Genomic DNA, 27,298 nt, shown 5'->3' on the forward strand with positions numbered 1-27,298 from the left:
GTCCTTAAATAAAGGGTTGAGTTTTCTCCCTGTTTGTAGGAGCATAAGACATCTTAAACTCACATTTTACCGTACACTTCTATCTCCATCTGTTCAGTATTCATGTTTGTGTACCTCCAATGTGCTTACACGTCCGGGTAACTACCCAAATGGTGACATAAGTGCAAACACTCTATTGTGACTAAGTCGTGGAGTTTTAGTCCCTTAATTGGAAGAGTGGGGGTTCCTGCAGTTGTGTGCCCAAGTTTCCTTAGCCAAGAGAATAACCCTGGGTTACCCCTACTGTTAGTCAGCAGTGTAGAAAGTCAGTATGCTGAATAATGAACCACACTTTGCTGTAGCAGTCTCTGCTGCCCCAGTAACATCAGTGTAACCACGCAACAATGTCCTTTCCCTTTTAATTTTGATAATGAATGTGTGATGGCATTAATAAACTGCGTCACTGTGACATATTGTCATCATGTTTTGTTCATGCAGCCATCTTACATGACTTTTTTATTTCCCTTGGAAGTTCTGGTTGTCTTTCCTTCCTGGATCATGTGATGGCTTTGTTATCTTATGGAACAGCATGAGTGGAAAACTGTGATTTTAAAGATTCTTCATGTTAATGTAAACCAGCCTTCACATCCTCAGCTAATGTGTTAGTCAGAGCAGTAAGTTCCCCCCACCCCTCTCTTGGTTCACTGTTCAGGTCAGTATGTCATATTAATAGCTAGACACAGGGTATGTGCAGTATATTAAGCATATGAATAATATCCTATTAAGAGCACAGGGCTCTTGCTGGTGATGAATATAATTGTGGTAAATTGAGCCATTCCCAGTACATCCCCCCCCCTAAAGCTGAAGTGAAAATTATGCCCTTTTCGCTAACAAGCCTTCTTGCTGACCTGCACTGGGGAAAATGGACTCAGACCCTTTCCAGTCCTCACTGCCTCCTAAATTATATGTCTGGCAGGTCTTGAGTTCCTGGAAATTTTCCTTCCACTTTCAAAACAGTAATCTCCCCCGGGATCAGTAGGTCCCTGTACCTGTGAAGCAGGGTCTGATCTGCCCCCTTATCCTGAGACACCTAAAGGATTTTTTTTGTTCTTCTCTGATGCTTTCCAACACACAAATAGGAGCTCGCCCTGCACAGGACCTTTTCTACTTACACCTTTCTGTTGGTTTCTCTTTATCTCACACAGGTTTTTTTTTCTCTGTGCAGCTTTACTCAACATTCATGTCAACAAGCAGGTTGTTTGTGGTCACATATTAAGGCCTCTTGGGGACAAACCAGTAACACAACAATGTACAAACACAAGAGTCTGCATTGTTACCCTGGAGGAAATATCACCTAGAACACCTTTTATTAAATAATTGTCACATTTACACTTCAACCTTCAAGCGGAGGCACACAGAGTAGGTGAAAACATGTTTACCTTTAGGTGTTGTACAAACTATAGACTGGTGGCTTCATACATACTGACAAATTCAGCTGGCAGTCATGTTTCTAGCAACCTGATGAATGTCAAGTCCAATATTCTGTCCAATATTTCAGTCGAGTGTTGTGGTCTCCACCAGCTCCTCTGGGAAATATCTGGGTCCTTAAAGTTCAAGCTCAAGTTTATTTGTCACAGGCTATAAACACAGAAGAATGTATTTCAGCAAGCTCCGGCAGCACAACAAACAAAACGTGACTGTTGTATTGAGAGGCATGACAATGGTGATGAACTATGGTCGAGCTGTAAGTAAATTTATTATGTCTATCTTAATTCTCAATGTGTTAGGTCACAAGATAGGTTCACATTTGGGACACCTCTGAGGGACAAGTTCTGCCTGAGCCAGTAGCTACCTGCTGTTGAGTTTCCCCCACAGCAGCAGAGAGAAACAGCTATTTGTTGGGTGACTGAGTTTCTTTACAGTTTGCAGTCCTTGAGTATTGCACTCCCTGGTGTAAATATCTACCAGCCCACTCAGTGAGCACTAACCAAGATTGTGGGGATTAAACTTGTTTGATAACAGGGTGGGAACAGGTCTGGGCATTGTTTCCTCACGTCATCATTTTGAAAAATTAGGTAGGAAGATGGATGCAAATTGCTATTCTTTTATGTCTTCATGATAATTTTCCAACAGGAGTTAAAATTTGTGCACTATTACTTTCTTGTTTTCATAAAAAAACATAGGTGCCACACATTATGGACCTTGTGCTTCTGCTAGCTTAACCTTACTTAAAGGTAAAGCCTGCAGGATTTTACAGAAAAAATACAAATGCACATGTCTGCGTCTGCCTCAACCCCCTTCTCAGCCTGTATGTTCATGTTTTGGTTGTTCCTGGACATTTCTAGGTGGGGTACATTAGCCAATCACAGTGCGCCCTGTGCATAAGTGCCTTATGTGTTAATGACAAGGGGCAACAAAAAAAAAAAGCCTAGAAGAAAGACCAGAAGTCGAGTACACATCCAGACAAATAAAAAACTTTTAGATTTTTTTCTAAGTGCCTTTGACAATGGATGTAACAAGCAGAAAAAAAAAACACAACCAAAGTGAAACAAAACACTAAACGTACACCGCTTGGGTGAAGCTTGGCTTGACTTTCACTTGCTTTTGGGCACTTGGAGAGCAGCAGCAGACGAAGAGTGATGCAAGTTGGCTTTCTACTGAACAGGTAGTATGTGTCACATACCTGTGATTAGTATGCGCTAATATGCCAATGCAATACTGCAGGTGGTTGCTAAGCTAGTGAGTGTATTCACGTAGCTTCGGCAGTAGGCAGTGGGTGTACGCTGCTGCTGGCACTGATCTAAGGAGGAGGAGCCCAGTTTAAATGTTGTGTTTTCTAACAAGTAACAAAAATTCCTGTAGACCCTAACTATAATGAAGTGTGACATAAAAATCTGAGCAAATAAAAATGTTTTAGGTAGTCATTCAGCAAACTGATTTTGAAAAAAAAAAATTCTAAAGAAAAAAAAAGAAACTGAGGAGACTGAGTGCGTGTTGTGTTGTCTTTAATGTCCGCTAACAACAGCAAAGATTCTCATTTGTGACCACAGGAGGTGCTATCTTATCAACAACATAAAACCTAATGTATGAAAAAGTCAAGATTAAATAAGAAATAAGTATCCTCGAAGGCCTGAAAATAGTCACAAGAGCTGTAAGCAGGTTAAAGGATTGCATTAAATAAGTGATTGTTAAAGCTTTTTATTTTCGGTTTTTCTTTCCCCATTTTGTGCCTCTATTGAGAGAGATAGAGGAATGGATAGAGCAGAACACTGAGCAAAAGGAAGGGGAACACCATGTGGTCTAAGCCTGTAGATTGTCTGCATCACAGGCTGTACCCTCTGCTCATTGTGTATGTGATTTAACCACAAGACAAAACCAGCTCACAATGCATCGCCCTTTTTTGACAGGAGCTTGGGAGAACCTGTACAAGATTCTGGCTTAAATCATTTGATTTGTCTTTCAGTTAGTCAATGAATTCATTCCTCCTTAAATTGTAAAACAGACCCAAAAGAAAAAAACCCATCACTGTTCCCAGAGCCCACGGTGAGTCTCAAATGGCATGCCATGTTTGACCAACGGTCAGAAAACCCGCAGATATTACAGTGATAGAAAATGACAGGTCCTGGCGGTCTAGGAGCCGGGGCACCGACCATTAGGCACAATGTCTCACTCTCTCCTGCCACATTTCCTGTCATGTGTCTCCTGTAGTTGGCTATCTTGTACGGAGCAAAAAATACCCCCTGCCAGAATTGATTAACAGAAGACAATGATATAATACTGGGAGAAGCAGCAAGGCCTGGTGTTGACATGAGAACAGCAAACAATTCTAAGTTTTGTTGTCAGTTAACAACATAAAACACAATAGACAATCTGAGCTGCACACCACAAACTTTACAGAGAGCCTGTCAACATGTTCAGCTTTGATTCCACATCAGTGGTTAAAAAGTTTGTACTCATAATTTAGCTGTGCTTAATCGCTTTAATGAAGTGAAACAGCCACAAAAAGCCTAAGGTAAATATGTCAAGACTTTGACCTTCAATAGAAAAGCACAAGGTGATGTTCAAAACTACTTGCTGAAAATAGATTTGTTTATTAGATTTGCTTATTCTTTAAGTTATCAGGTGATTTCAGTGATAGACCCGCAGGGAGTTGTGCTCAAGTTGAGCACTGCTGACGGTTAATGGCTCACAGAGTCACACCAGGTAGAGCCTGCTAAAAAAATTTAAAATGTACCAAAACCAAATATCACTTCATGCACAGAATAGTGGAAAAATGGAGCAGTGCTGAAGAGAGGGCAAGTGGACTGTGAGAGTGTGTGAGGGCAAGTGTGTAGGTGTGTATGAGTGAGTGAACACATAGAGGAGCTGATCCTATCAGACTCTTGTCAGCTCCTGTTGGGTTTTTCTATATAAACCTGTGAGCACGGAGACTCGCACTGCACTTACACTTTTTACCCCCTTTCTTCTCTTGTGTACACGTCTCTCTCTCTCTCTCTCTCTCTCTCTCTCTCTCTCTCTCTCTCTCTCTCTCTCACACACACACACGCACACGCACACACACGCTGCATCTATATTTCCCCTTTCTCACATCATCATTGCTCTCCTTGCTCTTATAGGAGCTCATCGAGGATTTAGGCCTCTTCCCTCCTCCTAGACTCACCTACATCCTTTCCATCTTATTCCCTTCTCCTCCTCCTCTTCACTCCCCCCTTCTCCTCTCTCTCTCCCTTCCTGCTCCAACCTGCTTCCTGAGCCCAAAAAATAAACCCACACACACACACACACTACACACACCATGCACACGCGCACAGAATCGAGCCCAAACCTGTCACACAAACATCTAATCCTAGTGCTTTGGGGGGGAGGGGGACCTTGCTATCATTCCCATTTTCTCTGAGCCCCTCCATTCATTTTATTTTTCTTCAGTCATTTCCGACATCCTTTAACGCATGCAAGCATCCCACTAGTGGGTGTTACTTTGTTTTTAAGGATGCACTGGGCTAGTTCCTCTTCTTTTTGACTTTTCTTCCCATCCAGCCGAAAAAGCCAATTTCACTCATCAGCACACCTTTGTAATAAAAAAGTGAATATTCTGCTGCCGTAATATTTGCTTTGGGATAAAAACCTGAAGCCTGTTAGTTCTGTGTGGCACATGACTCAAAGCCACTGGTCCTGAAGTGATGATGCCTGGAGATGCTGCTGTTTCTCTTCCTGTGCTGGATGTTGCTGCCGCCCTGTGGCCATACACCTGAACTGCACCCTCTCTGTTAGAAGCATTTGTTTTTGGGTTATTTTTCATTTTTTATTTATTTTTTCTTTTTTTAAAGGGAGGTTGCATCACAACCCTCCATCATATATGCACATAACCCCATTTTTCACCACCATCATCACCTCTATACCCCCCTTCTCCGTCCACCGTCCATCACCACCACAACTCCTCCCTCTAGTTGGATAAATATTGCTGGAAGATATATAACGTGTTGCTATGGTGATCAGCTCTTTTTTTATGGCATTTGTTAAAGGACAGGGACATGATGGTGTGCAGGAGGCTCTGAAGCTCTGGAGTGTGTTGATGTGTGTATGATCATGTTTATGTTTGGGATCAAAGGGGTGGGGGAGGAGGGTGGAGAAGGGAAAACACAGCATCCACAAAATTGGAGTCAATCTCCCAGACCTTCTGTTTTCATGCACGCCACGCACTCCTCACCTATCATAGCCCCCTCATGAGCGCAAAACCCTAAAGCCCTGACTTGTAAGCAGCCATCTCTTGGGGAGTGTTTAACCTCTCCTCCTCCTCTTCTTCCTCCTCCGTATCCTCCACCACCTCCTCATTCCCTCACTCACTCTTTCTGTCTCCAGGGACATACTCTCAGCCTGCCTGATTGCTTCTGTTTATTGCATGTGCTAATGTGTTAATGTGCTGTGTGTGTGTGTGTGTGTGTGTGTGTGTGTGTGTGTGTGTGTGTGTGTGTGTGTGTGTGTGTGGTGTGTGTGTGTGTGTGTGTGTGTGTGTGTGTGTGTGTGTGGAGAGGAGAGCGAGAGAGAGAGAGAGGGAGAGAGTGTATAGGCACAGTGTCCTCTATCAATTAGCACAACCTGGTGCAGCAATTACCATCAGCTATTACGTGTGTTTGTGTGCGCGTTTATGTTTGTTTGCGTGTGGCGCAAAGCCACACACACACACACACACACATCCATACACGCACACACACACACATGAGGGAAAGATAAGTGCATCATCGATCCCCAGCTGTCTGCCATTGAAGACTCCCTAATGGTCAAGTCAACGCAGGCAACACAATTACTATGATGGAAGTGACGTTTGCATGTGTGAGAGAGGTTTGTGTGTTTAATGGCTCACCAGACACAAAATCAGCAACTCTTTCACTTCTCACCAGACGGCATCCTCTAAGACACCTATGTGTGTGTTCATGAGTGTGTGAGCTGATACCAGTGCAGCCCAGATGGCCATCTTGGAGGTTTTTTTCTAGAACATTCAGACACTTGTTGCGTCTCCTCATGTCTCTTTCTTTCACCCTTCCTCTCTCGTTCCATCTCTCTGTCTCTCTCTTTCCTCACACACACACACACACACACACACACACACACACACACACACACACACACACACACACACACACACACACACACACACACACACAGAGTGGCTTCTTTTGAAGTGTGAAACAGCTTGCGGTCAGCTCTGCTCCTCTTCAAAAACTTCCATCAAATAGCAGCCTTAAAAGCCTTCAGATACATGATGAAACAAAAGGAGGCGTACAGGGATAGCAGAGGGAACAGATATTCTCGCTGGATGTGTCGGGAAGACAGTGGGGCCCTTTATCTTTCTCTGTGGTGATGGACTGCTGGAGTCAGGGGGATCTAACAGAGACGCTCAGATGGGTTAAATGTTGAACCATAAGTATTTTCGACCCGGGTAGCTTTGCCGTAGCACATTTAAGGATTTTGCAGCTCTTTTATGGTTATCTGCACTACAAAACATCACCTGTGGAGTGGCAGTGGCTTTGTTTAAAGAGCAGAGGTCAAACCAGCTGTCACATCAGAAAGAACCAGTACCAGTATCAGTATAAGCCTCAAACACCATCTAACCCAGCATCTAGCATCAGTGTGTCAGTCTCCACCAGTACCACATCACTAACCTGTTGACCAAAAAAAAGTCAGCAACTAAAGTTTATGCCCGATTACTATGATTTTTTTACTCACACCAAGAATTTTCCAAGAAACACTTTTTTTTTTGTTCTGGGCTTTTTTTTTTTGTCTTTATTCATAGAGCAGCTGAAGAGTGGCAGAATATGGAGTGAAGAAGTAGCAGGGAGTGGGGGTAAGACATGCATGAAGGGTTGTGTAGAGGAATCAAACCAGAAACAGCAACAAGGGCCTCTTTACATTGGATGCATGTTTAGTCCACCAGGCCAGCTGACGACCCAGGGATCAAATACTTCTGTAAATATAAGAGTCCTGCAGGAACTGATAAATAGGGGTGGTACTGATTGGAATATGGATATTCTCTATAGTTAAAAATTTACAGAATTTGTTTCCAAGGATAAAATATTGTTTATAAAACTATGGTTAATAACCTCATTGCTTCATAATGCATACGTATTGTCTTTTTAATAAGAAACTTGTCCTCTATCAAACAATCAGGAAAAATATGCAAAACTCTGAGGCCGACTCTTGACTGGCTGATTAAAATGATGATATGTCCAGAGAAAAGCTCTCACATTTTGCAGGAATGCAGTGAGTTACATTTTGCATAAAGTGGTAAAAGATTGGATGTAATTTGTAGGAGTGGAAAAAAAACTGAGAATTTCTGTATAGGTGGAAATGGCTGTGGCCTATTTGGACAGAGAGGTGTTGAAAAAGAAACTAATTGTGATGTTTGTGCTAACCTTGTGCAAAAAAGGAAAAATAAAAAATGGACAAAAAAAAAGCCTCTTGTTTGCCCACAATCAAATTTCCAACTGATTTAATCAACACTCCTGAAATTCTTTGTACATTTTCCTGTGACTTACTGACAACGTAACCTCTCTAACTGAACACCTGAGTGACCTCATGTGACACCTGAAATGCAACTGTTTGAATCTTCCTGTCATGGTGTCCTCTGAAATGCTTGAGCATGTATAATTCTGGCTAATAAACTTTTAATTTAACTGATTTAAATTTTCTCTCACGTAAGGTCAATAATGCGTTAAATTTAAATCTGTGGAAACAGAAATAGACAAAAATATTATTAACCTGGGGAAGACATCCACAGGGTTATTCTGTGTGCTGTTAAAAAGTCCAGACTTTTCTTTCTTGATGTTGCAGTAAGTTTAATCAACTTGTAATCTGCCCCTGTCTTGTTTTTGTGCAGCTGTAGCATTTAAGGTCTCTCTGTAAAGACGTCACAGCACGAGGTTTTTGGAAAAATAAAAACCTAACTAAGTAACCAACACTGCCCCCCTGTGTTGGTGAAAGCAAATTGCAGGATTCACTCAAAACTGATCAGATGGGTTTCACCAGGGAAACCTTGACATGTGAGAAATTGTCTTTCAGTGGGTTTTTTCTTCCTTAGGTCCTGATACAAACAAATGAATGACTGAATATCAAACATCTTATATGAAAAGGCAGATGTAACTGAGTCAGAGACTGTCAAAGGATGAAAAGATAAAAGCTAAATGACTCAGGGTTTTTCCACCTCACTGCACTCAGTCTCTGTCCTTTTTCTAACACAGGCCTGAGGTAATTCATTGAGAATCTCTTTTTAGACAAGATGTAATCCTAATTTCAACTCATGTCACAGACAGTGGCAAAAAATCCAAATCCAGCAGTATAAAACTCACACACAATTTAGGTAAATGTTTGTATTTTTCTTTAATGTCAGAATTGTACATGGACATCCCATGGATTTGCACTTCTTTTTACAATATGTACCACATTTAACAGCACCTACATGTTATTTACACACATTACACAAGATTGTATCACAAAGCAGTGTGAAATTTGCAAAACACTTGCCCCAAAGCTTTGCTAAACTGTGTTGCCTTGCTACCCATGAGTTAACTTGACAAAAGAAAATCGTCACTGCTGTTTCAAGGCAGCTACCCTCTCTTTTCTAGTAGGTTTAAAGTTGAAATGAAGTGTTATGTGTTCGACTCTTTTTCTAAGGATAAGAAAGAAGCGGGCCAAACATAAAAAGAATAGGTTACATGCAAGCTTCAAACACTATTGTTGCTCCTAATGAAAAAATTGTAAGAAGTCAGATGTATTTTGACATCTGTGACATGTGTTGCTCAAAGGAACACAGTGAATATTTGAGTTATTGTAAACATGACCATAACTATGAGTAACAATGTGATTAGAAAACTGCAGAGTAAGCACAAGGTACTAATCTGCACTGAAAATACATTTTGATTTTCCATCCATTAACAGGCTCAGTGCGAGCTAATGCGAACAAATATATATCCATTATGTGTGTAAATTAGACTGACCTGCTTTGTGATAAAACCCTGATGTGGGCTGCAAAGAGCAACTAAAGAACCTAAAAATAGGATGAATTAAAGTAAAACAGGAAGTTATTCGGTCAAGTGGGTTCTGAATTTGCCTGAACCCTGCATCCACAAGTGCACACGCACACTCACACACACACACACTTTTTCTTTCTCTCACACACATACATACTGTTGCACAACAACCAGAGACACTGTAGCAGCTTTCTAAAAGGCAAAGACAAGAACAACACAGTAAGTGGCAGTTCTGCCGTCAGATATGCAAACAAAACACAAAGAGCAGCAGCAGAATGAGATACACACGCTGACAAGCATTTTAAGTCGAGCCACACAGCAGGGAGGTGGTTCAGCCTCCCAAGAAGTCCACATTTTAGTCCAGTCTGGTTTGGCCAGCACTCCACAAAGGAGGAAGAGGAGGAGAGGAAGTACGCTTGAGGGATGAGAACTGCAAACAGTAAGCAACAGCCCAGTTCATTTGATTATTGGCTGTGAAGCACTAAAGGATCCTAGCAAAATAAACAATGTCTAAGGGCAATATTCTACAGTTTAAGGATTTTAAATGTGACGTGTGCCTACTTTGCTGTCAGATCTACTGAGGACAACCACACACAATTAAAGAAAAGGGCTCTCTTCAAAGAAGAAGGATACTACTCTGGAGCGACTGAAGGAGCAGAGAGAGAAAAAAAGAGAAAATGAAGAAAGGGAGAAGTATGTGGATTTGTATTTGAAGAGTTCCTTTATTAGTAGCATTGCAACTAAGATGAAGAGGAGGAAGATTTTAATGGTCGGCCAAGGCATCAGTCCTCATCAGCTGTCCAGTCGACCACCAGGGAAAGGACAGAGAAGAGATGAGCTGTGTCTGAAAAAGTTCAGAGCATCCTGTTACGTTTATGCGTAGGTGAGTCTGTGATGACATCACTACAGGGGGCAGGGCCTCGTTTGCGGTTGGCTGTGGAATCCAAATGGAGTGCCATCTCTTCAGCAATGAAGGTGTTGAGGTCCACGTCATGGAGACCATTTCTACGTCGACTGAGAGGCTGGGCAGGATGGGTAGGGGAACCAGGAGGACCAGAACGCACAGAGATGCTTGCCATGGCCCCACTAAGACCTGAGAGAAAAAAAGTATGCATATGAAGCCACCACAATCTGATAAATTCTAGTGTCCTTTTTTGTAATCCAAATGCTTTTCTTAATTTGACCTACCATGCAGCGCTATGGCCTCTCTGAAAGGCTGCAGGTCAGTCTCCACAGAGCTGCCCGTCTCTGGCTGTGCAGGGCGGCTAGCAGACACCATGGCAACCCTTGGTTGAGCACGAGTTGTCCGTGGAGGTGGAACTTTGCCACACAGGAAGCTGATGAGATCCTCACGCCTGATAGTTCTTCTGCGTTTCTTAACCCATGCAATCACATCCTTATTCCTGCGCTGGTAGCCCAAGTGGATACCTAAGTCGTAGCTTCGTTGGCGGGCCTCTACACTCTCTGATGACACACAAGGACATTTTTTGTAAATCAAACATTACCATTGGTATTCAAATGCATCAATCATATTAAGTACAGAATACAATGGGACATACAAACAAGTTCAAATGACTTTTGAATGTGTAGTAGTGAGAATAACATAACTTACCTTTATACAGGTTAGTGACTGCTGTTGCTGCATTCTGGAAGGGCACCCAGAGAGAGAGACCTTGCTGCTGACATACCCGGTCTGAAAATTATTTTAGAAGGGTCAGTCAGATAAATTGTTTTAAATATACTTAAACAGAGAAAACAAAATCCCCATGGCCTCTGAGACCACCATTGATGCACAGTTAAAATGCTGAGACAAAAAGCTTTAAAGTATTGGCTTGTGTCAGTTTTAGCACTCAACAACTACAACAAATGATCAAAGTTTTTGCAGTTTTCTAACCCTAGTTGTTCTTTTTGTCACCATATCTTTTCATCTTGGCTGTAGGAGTTGTGTTTACCAGTAATCCTTTGAATGACTCACTCATACAATATCAAGAAAGAGACAACTTTGTTACTGACAGAACATGAAGAGATAATGGCGTTTAACACCTTACCAAGCAGGGAAATCTGTGATAAAAAGTGACTTCATGTGACAAAAAGTGGAAAAATACTACGCAATACAAGACAACTCTAAAATTGTACTTGCAACATGAAACAATTACTTTCTCATGAATAGTGTCACCCCCATTGAAACTGATATAACAGTCAATTTAATTTTTCATGCACTGTATGCGCTAATAGAATAAGCTGACAGGAATCCTGGTTATTTACAAGCAGTATAATTATAGCCTCAAGTTCAAACAGCAGGCCAGAGCAGCGCTGAAGACAGTTTTGAAATCGTTGTTTTCACAATTCTGTTCGTAACATTAACTACAGTACAGTCATCATAATCACCCTGGCTAATCATGACCTGCTATGATACATTTTGCATTTAGTCACATATCCACCGCTCAACTGCGACAGACGCATTTGGCCGTCAACAAACGGGTTGTTTTCAATCGACAACCTCCTCCCCAAGTATCGCCATTTTGACGGCAAGGTAACTGCACCGGTGGGCCACAACATTTAACTTTAAACAACGCTCTGTCACTCGAAAGAGGATTAATAAACTGAAAGAATCAAAGGACACCCCGCCAAGGGGTTGGAAGCCCGTCAGCTCAGCTGTTTATCAATCCGTTTAGCCCTGAAGGACCTCTCACGGCTCAGGCCACTGTGAGCCACATTCAGCCTCCTGCCCCACATTCTGATACTGTGGCCGGTGTTTGGGTTTGAAGAGTGACCCTGTTGACTAGCGGCTTTCAGCCTAATGTGTCAGTGATTTCAATTCTTACAACTTATTTTTAAAAATGTCCCCGTCGCAGGCGCCCCTTTGTTTCTTTGACTCACTGGTAACACATCAGACGAGTATATTTTGACATTGTTTTGAAAAACGAGATGCTTACACGAGGACTAGTTCGATGCTTCAAGAACTGCTGAGACTTAAACAACCACAAGCTGGTTCAGCTGAAAGTCACCGGTTAACAGGGATACTACAAGACCGAAGTACCGGTTGTCTGTGGCTGCTAATGTTAGCATCCACTTCGTATTAGCATCTATCAGCTTGCTAAGAATCAGGGTCACAAACTCGAGAATGGAATTAAAATGTCGCATACAAAAACTATTTCAAAAATACACACTTTTGTCACCAAAAGACGTGAAAAGCACCACTGGTTAACATTTTGAGGGGTAGGCCGAGAATAGTTACTACTGTTAGCCTAGCGGGTGCCCTTTGTGTCTCTCTCTTAGCCAAGCTCTCACGTCAGTCGGAGGATTAGCATGCATTAGCATTAGCACAGACAGTTCGCTGTCCGGAACTTGTGTATTTTGTACAGACCTTTGTAGAGCTGTGCTACTGCGGTGGCTGAGTTTTGAAAGAGGTGCCACAGTTTTTGCTGGCTTTGTTCAGTCTCCTCTTCGTTTTGAACACCCTGTTCGGCCTCCGCTAAACACTGCCGTTCCCACTTGGAGAACCAGTGTTCGGGGCCGTGCTCCTGGATCTCCGCTTCTCCCTCCTCCTTCCTCTCCTCCATAGCTAACGAAAGGCGTTAGCCAGAGAGCTAGACTTCGTGTCAAATGTAGGGTCGTTTAATACTCGAAGATATCTCCCTGTCTTTCTTCTATTAAACACAAGAGAAATACGTATCAAAGCCCTAACACGGTTCAGACGAGAAAGAACAACTGCTGTTAGAGACGCATTGTGAAGATTTTAAATTCCGCCTACACGCCCTGTGTAAAGCACACCAAATTAAAGAACGCGATGACAACACTGAAGAATTTCTCGTGCTTGCCACGCCCATTTTCGCTCTTCTCGAAAACGATTGGCTACAGCGTGTTCTTTGGGCGTTTTTCGACATGTTCCACGAGGCCTGATTGGACAACGGCAAACCCGAGAAAAGGTCAGAGAAAAACAACGTTGATCCCACCCAGGAAATTCCTTCCCGTAAGTAATTCAGCATTACACCCTGCAGGGGGCATTCTGACCACGGAGATTTGAGCCAGTGGCTCATAGTGCTGCACAGTGTCAGGGTATTTCCACAGTCTATGGTTATTACCCATAGAGTAGAGTAGAGTAGAGTAGAGTAGAGTAGAGTAGAGTAGAGTAGAGTAGAGTAGAGTAGAGTAGAGTAGAGTAGAGTAGTGTAGAACTTTGATGTCCCCGAGGCGCAATTCATGTTGCAGCCAGTAGTCAGCACAATAAAAAAAACAATACTCAGACACAAACATATCAGACACAACACGGCACAAAATCCATGCACTGTCCATCCACAGATCCCAGAGGTTACAGATTGTTCAAGAAGCCAACAGTGGACGAATAAAAGACGGTCTATATGTGTTTGTGCTGCTCCTGGGAAGACGGAACCTTCTCCATGATGACAGCATCTGAAACTCCTCATGTAAAGGATGCTGAGGGTCCATAATTATTACCTTTGCTTTAGAGATAACTCCCGCTTCATAAATGTGCTGGAGGTCATTAAGAGAGGCCCCAGTGATCTTGCAGCACTGCCTTGTGATTCTAACAAGCTTTGTCTTTTCTTTTTTTTTCTTTTTTTTGAGACTGAGGCTGCCAAACCAGCAGCAGAACAAAAGCTGGTCAGCCTTTTTACCATTACCTGTAAAGCTGTAGCGCTCCAAGTAATGGTGCCTCCTATTGCTCAAATTAGGTTGAATTTAACTATTATTAGCAGCAATTTTTTTCAGCGTATGAAGGCCCAATAATTTTTAGCTTTTGTTTACATTTAAAGCTTTAATTTGGACTTTAATTTGGAATTTTTAATTTTGAGATGATATAGGCTTCAAATGTTGTATTGTATATGTTTATCTTATCTGACCTCATCTTGTGTTCAAGGAGAAGCTAAGCACATTATGCACTATGTTTAAAACACTCATGTTGACAAAACTGGGCCCATGTAGATTTTCCAGTGTAGTGCCAAAGAACTAAACAAGCATATTATCCCCTGTGAAATTTATACAGGGTATTTTTTCTTGCTTTTCATCTCTGAATACAGTGTGACATTATAATTATGATGTATGGACACATAAATGAATAATGTAACTAGCAATATCGCCTCAATCAAGTTTTAGTTGAGTTTAGTTAATTCACACACATTATCACAAATGTATGTATGTCACAGATATACCTGTACACACACACACACACACACACACACACACACACACACACACACACACACACACACATATATATATATATATATATATATATATATATATATATATATATATATATATATATATATATATATATATATATATATATATATATATATATATATATATATATATATATATATATATATATATAATGGTAAAAATGCTTAAGTGAGGTCAAGCAAGATGCCAATACCATAGTCACCTTTCTCAAATGAATCATTGATTTTTTCAGTTATGTCAAGCCATTGAGGTGATGTTATTTTTTCTGTTATTTTTTCTGGGATGGGACTATGATGTTTAGTTTGTCAAAATTCTTGGTTAGTCTATTATACACTATTTTTCTTAGACCTTGGAGAGAGTAGATGGAATGGAAATGGGCCAATAGTTACTCAAGTCAATCTTAAAACCAGGTTTGAAGACTGATGTGACTTGTGCTATTTTCCGTGCTTCACAGTACTGCAGTGTGTTATGATGTCTTACATCATAGCTGTAATGCATTTGTTTATGGTTTCTGTTGCAGTGAGATTCTTGGTTGAAAGTTCATTGTCACTCTATCTTTAGAACACCAGAGGGCTGTGGATTGCAGATTAAGGGTCCAAAGATCAGTCTGTCATTTAGAAAAAAAAAAAAAAAAAACTCATTCTCACCTGTCACTTGTCATTAGACAGCCCAGGTATATGTGTGGTTGAATGCCATTCTTCCTTTCTGATTTTCTCTCTGGTAACTTCTGATTTTCTCTCTGGTAACTTTTTTTTTTTTGAGTATGTCTGTAAAGGATAGTGTTATAGAAGATGTCGAGGAATATTTCCAGGAACGAGGGCCAACTGTCACATTCAGTAACCTGCACTACATGATTCAAGATACAAGATTATTTTGTAAAGGAGGCTCCACAAAAACCATCCTGAAAGATGTGAGGTAGGATATAAATTTTTCTTGTGTGTCAAAATTCATCTGCAAGTTGGCTTGCTAACACTTTTTCTGCAACTTCTCTTTGTTTAGATTTTATATTTAACAATGAAACATAAAACTAAGCAAGTTTAAATTAGTGTTTCATTTTGTTAAACTTGTGTATTTTCTATAGATTTTAGAGAAACATGGTTGAAGAAAATGTTTTTAGGACAATCTTTGATTTAAAAAAGAAATAAAAACTGGAAATCCAGATATCTGTGACAAAGATTATTTATTTATTTAGAAATCTGCATAGTAAAGGAATACTTCAATATAACCACAACACTTTGTTGGGAAAAATTAAGGAGCAGGGTGAGAAAAAGTTCTTTTTGAAGTAACAGTAGTTGGATAGAGCAAACTATTATTCTTATTCAAAACTTGAGGTTGGGTGTTTTTAAGGTATTGACACAAGAATGTAATCTTGTTTTCTTTCATGTTTAAAAGTGCAGTGTATGAGTGACCAGGTTTTGAAACTAAGTTGTTTTATTACATTAAAGTGCTTTCTGTAAATACATGATAACCACAAAATTATCTGATTGCTTGTTGCAGTGGCATCATGAGACCAGGAATGAATGCTATCATGGGTGCCACTGGCAGCGGGAAAACATCGTAAGAAACAAAAATTTATACACACAAGAATTCTCACAAACCCAAACACAAACAAACAAACAAAAAAAAAACAATGTTTTTTCCCTTCCTTTTCATCCTGTCAGACTGCTCGATGTGATCGCAGGCAGAAAGAACCCTGCGGGGCTGAAGCATGGGAAAGTCTTGGTGGATGGGAAAATGGTCACGTCTGAACTCAGACTCTGCTCTGCATACGTGGTTCAGGTACAAAAACAAACACACATTTTTTGACAACATTGTTCTTTGGACTTCTCATGTCTTTATCACACGTGTGCTTCCAGGATGATATCCTAATGGGAACTCTTAGTGTGAGGGAAAACCTGCTGTTCAGTGCCAATCTGCGTCTCAACCCAAAGCACCACACCCCCTCTGATAAGAACAGCCTGGTGGATACCATCATACAGGACCTGGGCCTCACAGACTGTGCAAACACCAAGGTACACTGCTGTTGAATACACAAACTGAAGTGTTAGACTTATAGTTACACCATTATAGCTCTCTCAGGTATAAGCAGAAAAACTTGCATTAAATTAATACAAAAATATACATGACATTGTTTGACACAATATTTATGGAGTTAAATAGATGTGGAATCAGTCACTTCTCTCTCATTTCAGCAGTGGCAGTATTGTCTTTGCATACTCTTTAAAATTCTTGTTTCTTTCAACTTTTGGCAATAATTCATGTGTCCATGAGTCAGATTGCTCCAGATTTGGGGGGACATATCAGAGAAATCATAAGAAATTGTGTAAATTTATTGATGTTCTTAATTTAATTATCAAAGATACACATGGTTAGAAAAATTCTGTCCCATTTGGCACAAATTAAATTTTCCTCTTTGGTTCCTGGTAGAATATAAAAGCAAACAAAGCAAACATATTCTTAAGGTAAATCATCTTTATACAAACATTCATTGTTTAAACAAGACCTGTAAAAGTTATGATATAACATGGATGGGCTTTATTCAGCCTCAGAAAGGGGTATCTTAAAAACTTTGAAAAGACATTTGTATCAATTTCATGACATTTCAACTTTTTGTACTATATAGAACATTTCTGTATCTATCCTTGCAAGTTAAGTTCTGCTTTTATATATTCTTTGTGCAATTTTGTTTGCACTTTACACTGCTTGTTTGCCACTGTAATTATGTAAATTTCCCTGGTGTGGGACAAATAAAGGATAATATTATCCTGCCTTAACTTAAGACTTTATCTTTGAGTTTATCATTTCAAAGAGGGATTGTGGTAAACAGACAGGTAACACTTAAAAACACGGAGAAAACTCAGGTACATAGAGTCAAGTACAAAAAATAACCCATTAAAATTGTTATACAAACTCAAAGTAATAAATGATTAAAATAAACAAAGGCTGTTAGATAATATTAAAGGAGGATTAACAGATCACAGAGTATTGTATAATGGAGTTATATTAAAGCTATCACTGGTACCATAGTCAGTCATCAGAATAGAACAGACATTAATATAGGCCTTGAAGTACATTCATGAAGAGAAGATCTTTGTGTAACATCATCTTTCATCCTCATTTTCAATCCTCATCATCTTCAGTTTAGAGTCATTAATTTTCAGTCTGTGATTAAATGTTTGAAAATGTGTGTGTACAGATTGGAACAGAGTTTCTGCGTGGGGTATCTGGAGGTGAGAGGAAGCGGTGCAGCATCGGGATGGAGCTCATCACCTCTCCTTCATTGCTGTTTCTGGACGAGCCAACTACTGGCCTGGATTCAAACACTGCAAACTGCATCATTAGCCTGCTGCACAAGTACAACTGTATTACCATTTACATTACCATTCTCAGATTAGGCAACAGATATTCACACGAGGCACAAATGAAACAACTGAAGCATGCACTGCTGCAGAAGACAGTGGGGTAAAACAGCGGACAACGCACTGCTTACTGTCAGCTTTAATTAACATCTTCCTATTTTAGAGTCACACCAAGCAGCATCACTGTTACAAATGCCTTGTTAATCTGCAGCATCTTTTGCATCTACTGTAGTATTTGGGTTAACTGTAATGACATGAATGTAAAAAAGATGTTGTTGTTGTGTGTGTTCAGGCTGTCTAGAAGAGGTAAGACCGTGATCTTCTCCATCCACCAGCCACGCTACTCCATCTTCAGACATTTTGACCACCTGACTCTGATGCACAAAGGAGAGGTGTTGTATGCAGGGGCAGCAGGCAAGGCACTTGAGTACTTCACAGACTATGGTATGTGTGTTTGGAATAAAATGTCAGCAACCTTGAAGTGTTTTCAATAGAAATCAATAGAAGACGTTGAATTCTAACAAAGAGAGGGGACAGATATTATTTTTGCTTGCTATTGATGCTTTTATTTAGATTCTGTTCTGATATTTTTACAGGAAGTCATTTAGTTTTGATAATCTGATGTAAACAAACTAACTTAACTTAACTTAACTTAACTTAACAGATGGTACGTTTTAAAATTATGCATGTATGTTTGTTTTTACAGGCTACCAAATTGAGCCGTTCAACAATCCTGCTGATTTCTTTATGGACATCTCAAATGGAGAAGCAAAATCAACATTAGAGCCATTTCCTGAAGGTAAACCTGAAACACACAAGCTTGGTATTTAACATCAACAGAGACTTTTTGTCCTGTTTTTTTTTTTTTTTTTTTTTTGGAGATTTGTTGGTGAGAGAAAATCAAGGTATCAAGAAGAAGAACTAGCATCTGAGTTTTGCTTTGGTAACATCTTTATTATGATATATGTAAATCTTCCTTGAAAAACTCCACTGCTTGCAGGATTTTGTGAGATTTTGGTGGATGGCCATAAAAAGGATGTGTGGTTATAACCATACTAACAGGAAATTAATATTTGTTTTCTAGGAGGCTGTTACACTGCTTGATAAAAAAATTATCAGGACAAATTTATGCACAGATGTTCTACTGATTTTTGTTATTTTCCAGTTATGTAACCCACAGTAATTGAGAAAAGAAAAAAATGGTCTGATTGTCTTCTTAGCTATTCTGAGGCCAAACGTAATTGCTCCCATCTGCTCCCACAGAAGAAGGCAAAAACCCCTTGGCAAACATGTACCGCCGGTCAAAACTATGTCAGTCTACACTGGAGGAGTTGGCTCATATAAACCAGAGCATTGCAGTTGGGCCCAAAGGTCAGGACAAGGCAGCTGACTATGCCACATCCTTCAGCTATCAGGTCAGCCATCTCTGCGAATCAAAAATACACTAAAAAGTCTAGAAAAAACATGTTCATGCATTACAAAGTCATTAGATAATTATCCATTGGAATCAAAGTCTCAGTTGATACTGATTTTGTGCTCTTTGGAAATTGAAATGACTTTATGATGTTATGTCTCAGAGTTTAATGATGGTGCCAGCCAGTTTTATGACTCCTGCTTGGCTGCCTCCGGAATGAACCCTCTGCATATCTATCAACCCACTCATAAAAGAAAAGTAATTTCCCTTTGTCTATGTGTGCATGCTGTTACGTCTTTGTGTGCACGTGTGTCTGTTTTTGTGCGTGTTAGATGCGGGTGGTGTGTGGCAGGACAGTGATGAACACTTTAAGGAACCCTCAGACCTCTTATGCCCAGTTGGCTCTTAACATCTTCTTTGCAGTTCTGGTGGGACTCATTTATTACCAAATGCCATTAAAGCTGCCTGAGGCTTTACAGAACAGGTACTTCACACAAACCATGCTGCCAACTTTGTTTTAACGCTACTTTAATTCCATCCCTGTACTTCTCTCCTACCTTAGTTCACCTTTTCCTAGCTGATCCAAAGGCTGGTTTGGGTTTCTCTTTAAGTGTTTATAAAGTAATGCTTGCCACATGATTTCATGGGGTAGGCAGAAATGATGAGAAAAAAAAATCTGCTTTTGCAAAGGATACAAAAATTAAATCTTTCCATGTAATATTCACCTTTTAAAAGAAGTGTTAAGTATGATTGCTAAAGTCAGTAAACAAACCTTTAAATAATTAAGATAAGGAACCATGATGTCAAGATAAAGGAAAAAGTTAACTGATGTAATTTTACAAGCTGAAGTCAGGATCACATTTGCTGACATTTTAAAACGGTTGAGCATCCTCGACTGATATACTGATCATTATCTCTCTTCGTCTCCCCCTCTCACGAACATGATTACAGGAGTGGAGCATTCTTCTTTCTTATCATCAACATGGTGTTTGGAAATCTCTCTGCTGTTGAACTCTTTATCAATGAAAGAGCCATCTTCATGTGAGTGAAAGATAACAGCTTTTTAGCTTTTAATTTTTTTTTTTTGAAAGATAACATGTATATTGATGTGTGTTTGTTGTTTACAGAAGCATCATTTTACCCCCAAAAAGAAGCAAACAGAAAAGACCCAGGAAAAACAGATTGACTAAATCAAAGAATACAAGATTTCCTTAAAAACTAAGCACTAAGCACTGCTAAAAAAACTGAGCTCAGCAAATTTGTGGTTTCTGTCTATAGTATTTTTGGTCACAGATTCACATAGCAATCTATATTGCACAAATGTAATATTGTAATGTTGGTTAAAATAGCATAAAATATACAAGGATTGAGGCAATGTTAACAATGTCACTGAGTGCAAAATTGAATATGGAGAAGAGTATTGTTTTTTATTTACTTAAAAAAAAATTCAGTGACCCTAACCCCATTCCGTTCTCACAAGTGTGACATAATTATTATTTCTATTGATAACAGTAAGTACTACAAACCTCTCAAAACCCCATGCTCTCAAATGTGTCATTGTTTTGTTTCTTAAGTCCTTTCTTTGTTTGTTGTAGCCACGAGAACTCCAGTGGTTACTACCGCACCTCTGTCTACTTCCTGTCAAAGATCTTTGCTGACCTCATCCCAAACCGCATCATCCCCATCTTTGTGTTTTCAGCCATTGCCTACTACATGATGGGTAATTATCACAGAGACATGAGCACTTACCCACCACAAACACACATCACACTGCATCATTCAAAGGAGCTGACTCTTCAGTGGCAGCCTGTATTGTCTCTGATCTTCTTTTGTCTTTTTCCACAATTGTATGAAAGCTGACAAAGCAAAATTGTTTCCACTCCTTTCTGAAGAGGTGAGGTTTCATCCCAGGGGGGTTTCAGTTTTGAGTCATAAAGTCTAGGTGACAGTGAGCTGCTTGAATCCAGCTCTGATGTCTTAACAAATTTCTACTCCTGCTGTTGATCACTTTTTGTCAGCAGTTTTTCACTTGACCTCTCTGCTATGCCAGACCCCACCTGAAGCAACTTTTAAAGGCAACATCATGTTTTCTGAAGAGCCTTTCTGTTGTCATCTATCTATTGTCATCTCTCAGGGCTGAAGCCTGCCTTTACAGCCTTCCTGTGTTTCGCCCTCACCATGTCTCTGGTCAGCCTGGCAGGGGTCGGTTTGGCCTTCCTTGTCTCAGCAAGTGTGTCATCATTTGCCATGGCTAATATCCTCATCGCTCTACCCTTTGTCTTTATGATGGTGAGATTCCAGGACACATACAAGATATACATGATTACAAAACAATACAGACCCTTTTATTCAACCAATCTGCTTCTCTTCATGTAGGTCTTTGGTGGTTTTCTTGTCAATCTCAATGTCATGCTAAGCTGGCTCTCGTGGCTTAAATGGATAAGCATCTTCAAATATGGACTAGATGTAAGATATATACAACAGAAAGAAAAAGTAGCAGGTAGTGGTTGTGGGTGAAATCATCCTTTTTCATTGTGAGGATGTTATTGACCTCAGTCTTTTTTTGCCTTCAGGCTACATTCATCAACGAGTTTACAGGACAGATGTTCATCAGCGACACCATTATGTGAGTGCAGAGCTATGACACAGCTACTTCTTTTAGTTGAAAATGCACACACACACAAAAACTCTTTCTTCTGCCATGCAGGATCCCAGGGGAAGAATTCCTGAAAGCCCAGGGCATCGACTACTCCACATGGGGCTTCTGGCAGAACCAGGTGGCTCTGCTGGGAATTGTACTTTGCTGCATGCTCCTGGCCTATGTGCAGCTGCGCCGAATCAACCGCTGGAAATGATGCACATCTGTCTGTATTTATATCTACAAACAGAGCAGTTCGTCTTTATTTATTTAACAAGCATCAAATGTAACAAATACTACTATTTAGAGAAAGAAAACTAGAGGATTTGTATTGGATTTTATAAATGTCTGCACCAGGATTAATAAGCTCTCTCATGTGAACATTTAATCTTAAAGTCAAATTACCTCTATCTGCCTGTCTCACACATAAACAAACACACGTGTTGTAACATTTGAGTCCCCGGTGGATTAGCTGCCACTAAGCACACCTGGTGTGCACACGAGGGGAATGTGCAACAAACGCCAAGCCGATGTCTAAGTCCTCACTAAGCTCTTTACACTGAGTTAACATGAGCTAGAGGGCAGAATAGATGGGCACAATACACATTTTATCAGGGGTATTTAAGTAAAAAGAAAACTGGAATGTAACAGTCAATGCATGAAGTGTAACCCTCTTTATTCACACTTTGTAGAAACAATGAGGGAAATAATTTTGTGGTGTTAGAATCACATATTTATTTATTTATTTTTACAAATTTTAGTCAGTTTTACAGAAGAAAAAATATTTATGACATAAATTACTGCTGTAAACCAGGTTTTAAATTTAACTGCAGGGCATGAAGAAACACCTTGCTCCAGTATGATAGTATTAACTTTGCGTGTACTAATGAACCTGCAAGTTATTTTTCTGTGTGGTGTTGCTAATGAGTAAAATGTTCGTACCAAGATCTTTTTTTATCATCATGGTCATCATGTCTATGTCTTTGTGAGTGTTATATTGAACATATTCAATTTGCCCTGTGAAACATTTTAGCTCACAGCAGCACGATCAGCAAGTTGTTCATCCTGGAGCATTTTGTGTAATCAGCATAAAATGAGTCATTCCTATACACATTGTACAAAATCTTATCAACACAAGATTTTACTTGCCAGCTTAACAGAAACTTCTCTCATCCCTTTGTGACAGAGATCAGAGAAAACACCTTTTAAAAAAAAATAAAAAATTCACAAAGTCACTCAGGATATGTGGCTGTGGTTCTTTGAACCGGCTGTGATTTTTCCAACACTTTGACCTTGAAATGAATGATTCAAACATTTGCAAAAGGTTGTGAAGCTCATACTTAAACCATGTTCAAAAGACATAGTAAATAAATAAATAAATAAATAGATAAAGCATGTTTTGTGTTACAAAATAATTAGGTATCATTTATGAGTGTAAATATGGAGCAAAAACCTGCCAAATGTCTTGCTTTATAAAAGCTTTTAAAGATGTTGATTATGGTGATTCTTAAAAAGCATATATACCTAGTACCAGCACCTAGCAAACACAGAAAGAATCACTGGCTTTCAATCTTACTCGGGAAATACTTTTTTTTAAATAAACAAGAAAGTCTCAAAAACTTTTCACCCCTCCTACACTCTTACTCCGACTGTTTCCCATTGTCACTGGTGAGTTTTCCAGGCCCCGGAGCCACTCTGTACACTTCAGCACTACTCGCTCATCCACACCATAGTTCTCCTCTTCCTCATACTCCACATCATCATACTTGTGTTTTTCATTCAGCAGTGAGATTTTCACAAATGAGCTGATGTCTGCCAGCTCAGCTTCACTGTTGTTTTTAGCTTCCACTCTGTTGTTTGGGGTCGAGTGTCTCTGAGTGGCCTGCTGATGTCTTTTAGAGACGTTTTCCCTCCTGCGTCTTGTCTCCGAGCCACTTCCAGAAACACTTCCAGCATTTCTTGTAGATGAATGTTGACGTCTCTCGCTGTTCCTCCTCTGCAGGAGCAGGACAGCTTCAGGTGTGAGGGTCAGTGTGAAACGTGCCTCCTCTTGGTGTCTGACCCTCGTCTTCACCTCTGGTTCACTCTTTAAAGAGCTCTGACTCATGTGTCTATGCTGCTGTGGCTTAGAGAGGGATTCCCCCGAGCTGGAGGCAGGGACACTGTCTGTTTGTGATGAAGGAAACAGTCTGTCTTTTCTCTTTGTATGCAGCTCTGCTCCTGACACTCCTTTGGATATTTGGAGATTACTCCTGGGTTGACTCTTCTTTCCCAGCTGCTTCAAGTTTGAAGCCAGTCTCTCCTTCACAGAGCTGCCTTTTTCATCTCTTTGGATCTTTGTTTTTGGTAGAGTAGTTGTTGACAAAGAGTTGTTGACATGTTTCTCTCTGTTGGTCAGCCCTGACACAGAGCGGGCAATCGACACAGGTGGGATGAACGGCATTTTGGACACACACAAGATCAAATAGGAAAGAAGCTCTGTTTTCCGCTCAAAATGTTTAAAGAAAAAATAAGAAAAAGGCGCTAAGGAGGAAATTGACTCACTGAGGGAGGAGAAGTCCTCTGGTGCATCCTCCTCCATGCAGGGGTCAGCTGTGTATCTGTGTCGGAATCCTCTGGTGCTCATGTACCCTGGAGTAGCAGAAAGCTTATACCTGAGAGGCAGGAGGGCGGGGCCTGGCACTCAGTGAAAGGCGTGCACGACCTCAAGATCTGAGGGCTCAAAGACCTAAAATAAACAGACATTTCTAATCCTCTGGATGCATAGTGCAAGTGCACATGCAGGCTTAATCTACGCAGGGTGTAATCATGACTAGAGAGAAAGTCAGGTGAGAATCAGTGTCTGCACTGAAGACTGAGGGAAACCAAGTTCTATGTAAGCATAGGGATCATTCTTGATTTTAAGTATGATAGAGCAACAAATAAATCTATAATCAATTCTCAAGTTTTCATACCAGCATTTATCTCACTATCTTTAAATGACCCTCAAATGCACATTGATACTCAATACCGTTCAAGTGTAAAGATAAATTAATAAGCATGCACAAAACAGTATGTGCTCTATCATTTCAAATTATAGAAAATGTCTTCATATGTGAACACAGCAGAATGAAGTTAATGCAAATAAAAAACTGCAGCAGCTTAAAAAACAATTGCTCAGGTGTTAAGAAAATATTTTTTCAGCATTGGACTGTGAATTTTTTTTCATATGATTAGAAACGTTAAGCGTTATAAGTTATGATTCAAACGTTATACCTTTGTGGTTTACAGTGGCTATAATTACCCTTACACCAGGCATCACTGTTTTTTTTTTTTTAACAAGCATCCACTTCCATAATAATTTGAAGCAATATCTCAGATTTGCACAAGTTCAAGCTTAACATTTTTTCTTTTATTTGCCCCTCTTTAAAAAGATTATAAAAAGAATTTACTTCAGAAAAACATTTATTTGGAAGGTTTTGTTACAAAACGTAATTAAAAGAGATTCAAAAAATCTATCACACTTATATGAAAGGGACTAATACATTTCTCTTCATATATTATACATTTAAACATATCGACTATATATTTTAGTCATCCTGACTGACTTGTAAACTCAGTATGCATGGCACAGAGATAAAAAAATAGACTTTTGCTGTAATAAAATGATGCATTAGATTGACCTATGCGTTAACACTTGTAAGCATTCATTCACAGCATGTCTTCTTGTGTACATGAAGGACCCGTCGACAGCGAGGACACGTGTGAAAGGCATCCTTGAAATGGTTCACAAAAAATGGGATCAGACAGCATCCAAACAGCAACCTGTGAGGTGGAAGTAACTTAAGTTGTTGCCTTTTGAATTGGTTACCGAGTGCGTGTAGAGTGGTTGATGCTAGCTAATTAGATTTAACTCTGAGAGCAGTTCAAATGAGTCTGTTCTTACCCGCATAGCACAAACACCAGACACATGAGCCAAGCATGAGTGCCGACTTGGTATGTGACCTGTGTGGTGATCTGAACCTGACAAGATGGACAGGTTGTCAGGGCTGGGTAGCGATACAGCTGAGTCTCATAACTCACAAACTTGGGTCGGGGAGTAGACAGAGCACGAACTGAAGAAGACACAGAAGAATTAAAAAATACACTTGTTTTCAGGACACATGTCTGTATCACAAAATACATGAACCTTTTCAGTTTTAAAGTCCTTAAAAGTATCCAGTCAGCACTTTGAGTACCATTTGTACTTAAAAGTAAGCAAAAATACATTTATTAAAATGATCCTGAATATAATATTCTTAATTTTTCACAAGGACCAGCTCAGTGTCGACAGAAAAAACTACGAGAGTAATTAAATGACAGCATGCAGTTGAGAATAATCCCTTCTAAATCATAGTTTTGGACAATATAACACTAGTATTAGTCAGGAAACACAGCAACTGACAGTGAAATGGCTTTTACAGAAAGGTAACACTTGAATTTCAGTTAAGAATGTGACAAATCCAGGCCCACCCATTCAAAATGGAGATGAGAAGTGAGCACATACCTTGCACGGGTAAGTTGTTTTGTGTGGAGCAGCCAGCTCCAGGAGAAAATGAGAAGGAAGGAGGAGGTGGATGATCGAAAGGTGAATGAATATGGTATATTTTCACATCTTGCCCGGCTTGGCTGTCATCTTGAGGGGAAATATACAAGAACTTTCTTTGTAAAAAGGAAAACTGATGTGTAAAATAAACAGTTTGAAACTGAATTTTACCTGGTAAGAAGTACGGAGGAGGTGTAGGAAATGGCTCATCCACTTTTGACAGTGACTCCATTCCACAGTTTGGTTTTGTATTGAGAGAAAAATGAGCAAAAATCAGAGAGTGCTCCGATGTTTGGAGCTAGTACCACTTTGCTAGTAGTTCCACCAGGTGCGATGCAGAGTCAGTAATTGCTGGCTTCTATGATTGGTTGAAGGACCTATTACCCATGAATCAATGGCTGGATGATCTTTGAAGTAATGCAGCCCTGATTTAGATGTTTTCGCACAATGACCAAAATTTATACATCAGAAATGATGGCGATTGTTTGCATGTTTACTTTTAAGACTTAAGATCACAGGCTATATATAAACTGATTGCAAACATGTCTGACAGATTGGGGATTATTCTAATCTGAAATAGTTGGCTTGGGAACAATTATGTAACTGTGACAGTGA

At 39.9% G+C, this 27,298-nt stretch overlaps 3 protein-coding genes across 5 annotated transcripts; 1 reads left to right on the forward strand and 2 right to left on the reverse strand.

Annotated features, from left to right (window-relative positions):
• Positions 1–8,842: 8,842 nt before the first annotated feature.
• hapstr1b (HUWE1 associated protein modifying stress responses b) lies at positions 8,843–13,304 on the reverse strand. Its single transcript, XM_074665259.1, has 4 exons — positions 12,871–13,304; positions 11,116–11,196; positions 10,692–10,967; positions 8,843–10,596 (listed from the first exon to the last, which is right to left on the reverse strand). Exons 1-4 carry the CDS (start codon positions 13,064–13,066, stop codon positions 10,358–10,360), a joined length of 792 nt encoding a protein of 263 aa, XP_074521360.1. The 5' UTR covers positions 13,067–13,304; the 3' UTR covers positions 8,843–10,357.
• A 2,167-nt stretch (positions 13,305–15,471) lies between these two features.
• On the forward strand, positions 15,472–22,832 carry abcg2b (ATP-binding cassette, sub-family G (WHITE), member 2b). The gene is made up of 15 exons (XM_074686665.1): positions 15,472–15,623; positions 16,206–16,265; positions 16,370–16,487; positions 16,565–16,720; positions 17,905–18,062; positions 18,360–18,511; positions 18,774–18,866; positions 19,331–19,482; positions 19,814–19,965; positions 20,433–20,522; positions 21,077–21,201; positions 21,616–21,770; positions 21,858–21,947; positions 22,055–22,107; positions 22,189–22,832. Exons 1-15 carry the CDS (start codon positions 15,472–15,474, stop codon positions 22,334–22,336), a joined length of 1,854 nt encoding a protein of 617 aa, XP_074542766.1. The 3' UTR covers positions 22,337–22,832.
• A 351-nt stretch (positions 22,833–23,183) lies between these two features.
• Positions 23,184–27,052, reverse strand: LOC141802893 (uncharacterized). Of its 3 annotated transcripts, XM_074686706.1 has the most exons (4): positions 26,855–27,052; positions 26,645–26,773; positions 26,045–26,213; positions 24,693–24,750 (listed from the first exon to the last, which is right to left on the reverse strand). In XM_074686706.1, exons 1-4 carry the CDS (start codon positions 26,913–26,915, stop codon positions 24,708–24,710), a joined length of 402 nt encoding a protein of 133 aa, XP_074542807.1. In that variant the 5' UTR covers positions 26,916–27,052; the 3' UTR covers positions 24,693–24,707. The 3 variants fall into 3 exon arrangements, with proteins under 3 accessions (XP_074542797.1, XP_074542790.1, XP_074542807.1); XM_074686696.1 differs by lacking the exons at positions 26,645–26,773; positions 26,855–27,052 and adding an exon at positions 23,184–24,519 and having other exon boundaries at positions 24,664–24,750; positions 26,045–26,209; XM_074686689.1 differs by lacking the exons at positions 26,645–26,773; positions 26,855–27,052 and having other exon boundaries at positions 23,184–24,750; positions 26,045–26,209.
• Positions 27,053–27,298: the final 246 nt, after the last annotated feature.

This window comes from Halichoeres trimaculatus, unplaced genomic scaffold, assembly GCF_033239565.1.
Source record: "Halichoeres trimaculatus isolate MK-OKI-2021-1 unplaced genomic scaffold, fHalTri1.1 fHalTri1_scaffold_2, whole genome shotgun sequence".
NCBI lineage: Eukaryota > Metazoa > Chordata > Actinopteri > Labriformes > Labridae > Halichoeres > Halichoeres trimaculatus.

Coding starts and splice junctions, on each gene's coding strand:
- abcg2b (XM_074686665.1), top strand. CDS start 15,472: ATGTCTGTAAAGGATAGTGTTATAGAAGATGTCGAGGAATATTTCCAG. Junction 15,624..16,205: donor ACCATCCTGAAAGATGTGAG/GTAGGATATAAA, acceptor TGCTTGTTGCAG/TGGCATCATGAGACCAGGAA. Junction 19,483..19,813: donor CCACATCCTTCAGCTATCAG/GTCAGCCATCTC, acceptor TGTGCGTGTTAG/ATGCGGGTGGTGTGTGGCAG.
- hapstr1b (XM_074665259.1), bottom strand. CDS start 13,066: ATGGAGGAGAGGAAGGAGGAGGGAGAAGCGGAGATCCAGGAGCACGGC. Junction 11,197..12,870: donor AGTAGCACAGCTCTACAAAG/GTCTGTACAAAA, acceptor AATAATTTTCAG/ACCGGGTATGTCAGCAGCAA. Junction 10,968..11,115: donor AGTCACTAACCTGTATAAAG/GTAAGTTATGTT, acceptor GTGTGTCATCAG/AGAGTGTAGAGGCCCGCCAA.
- LOC141802893 (XM_074686689.1), bottom strand. CDS start 26,081: ATGCTTGGCTCATGTGTCTGGTGTTTGTGCTATGCGG. Junction 24,751..26,044: donor CTGGTGTTTGTGCTATGCGG/GTAAGAACAGAC, acceptor CTGCTACTCCAG/GGTACATGAGCACCAGAGGA.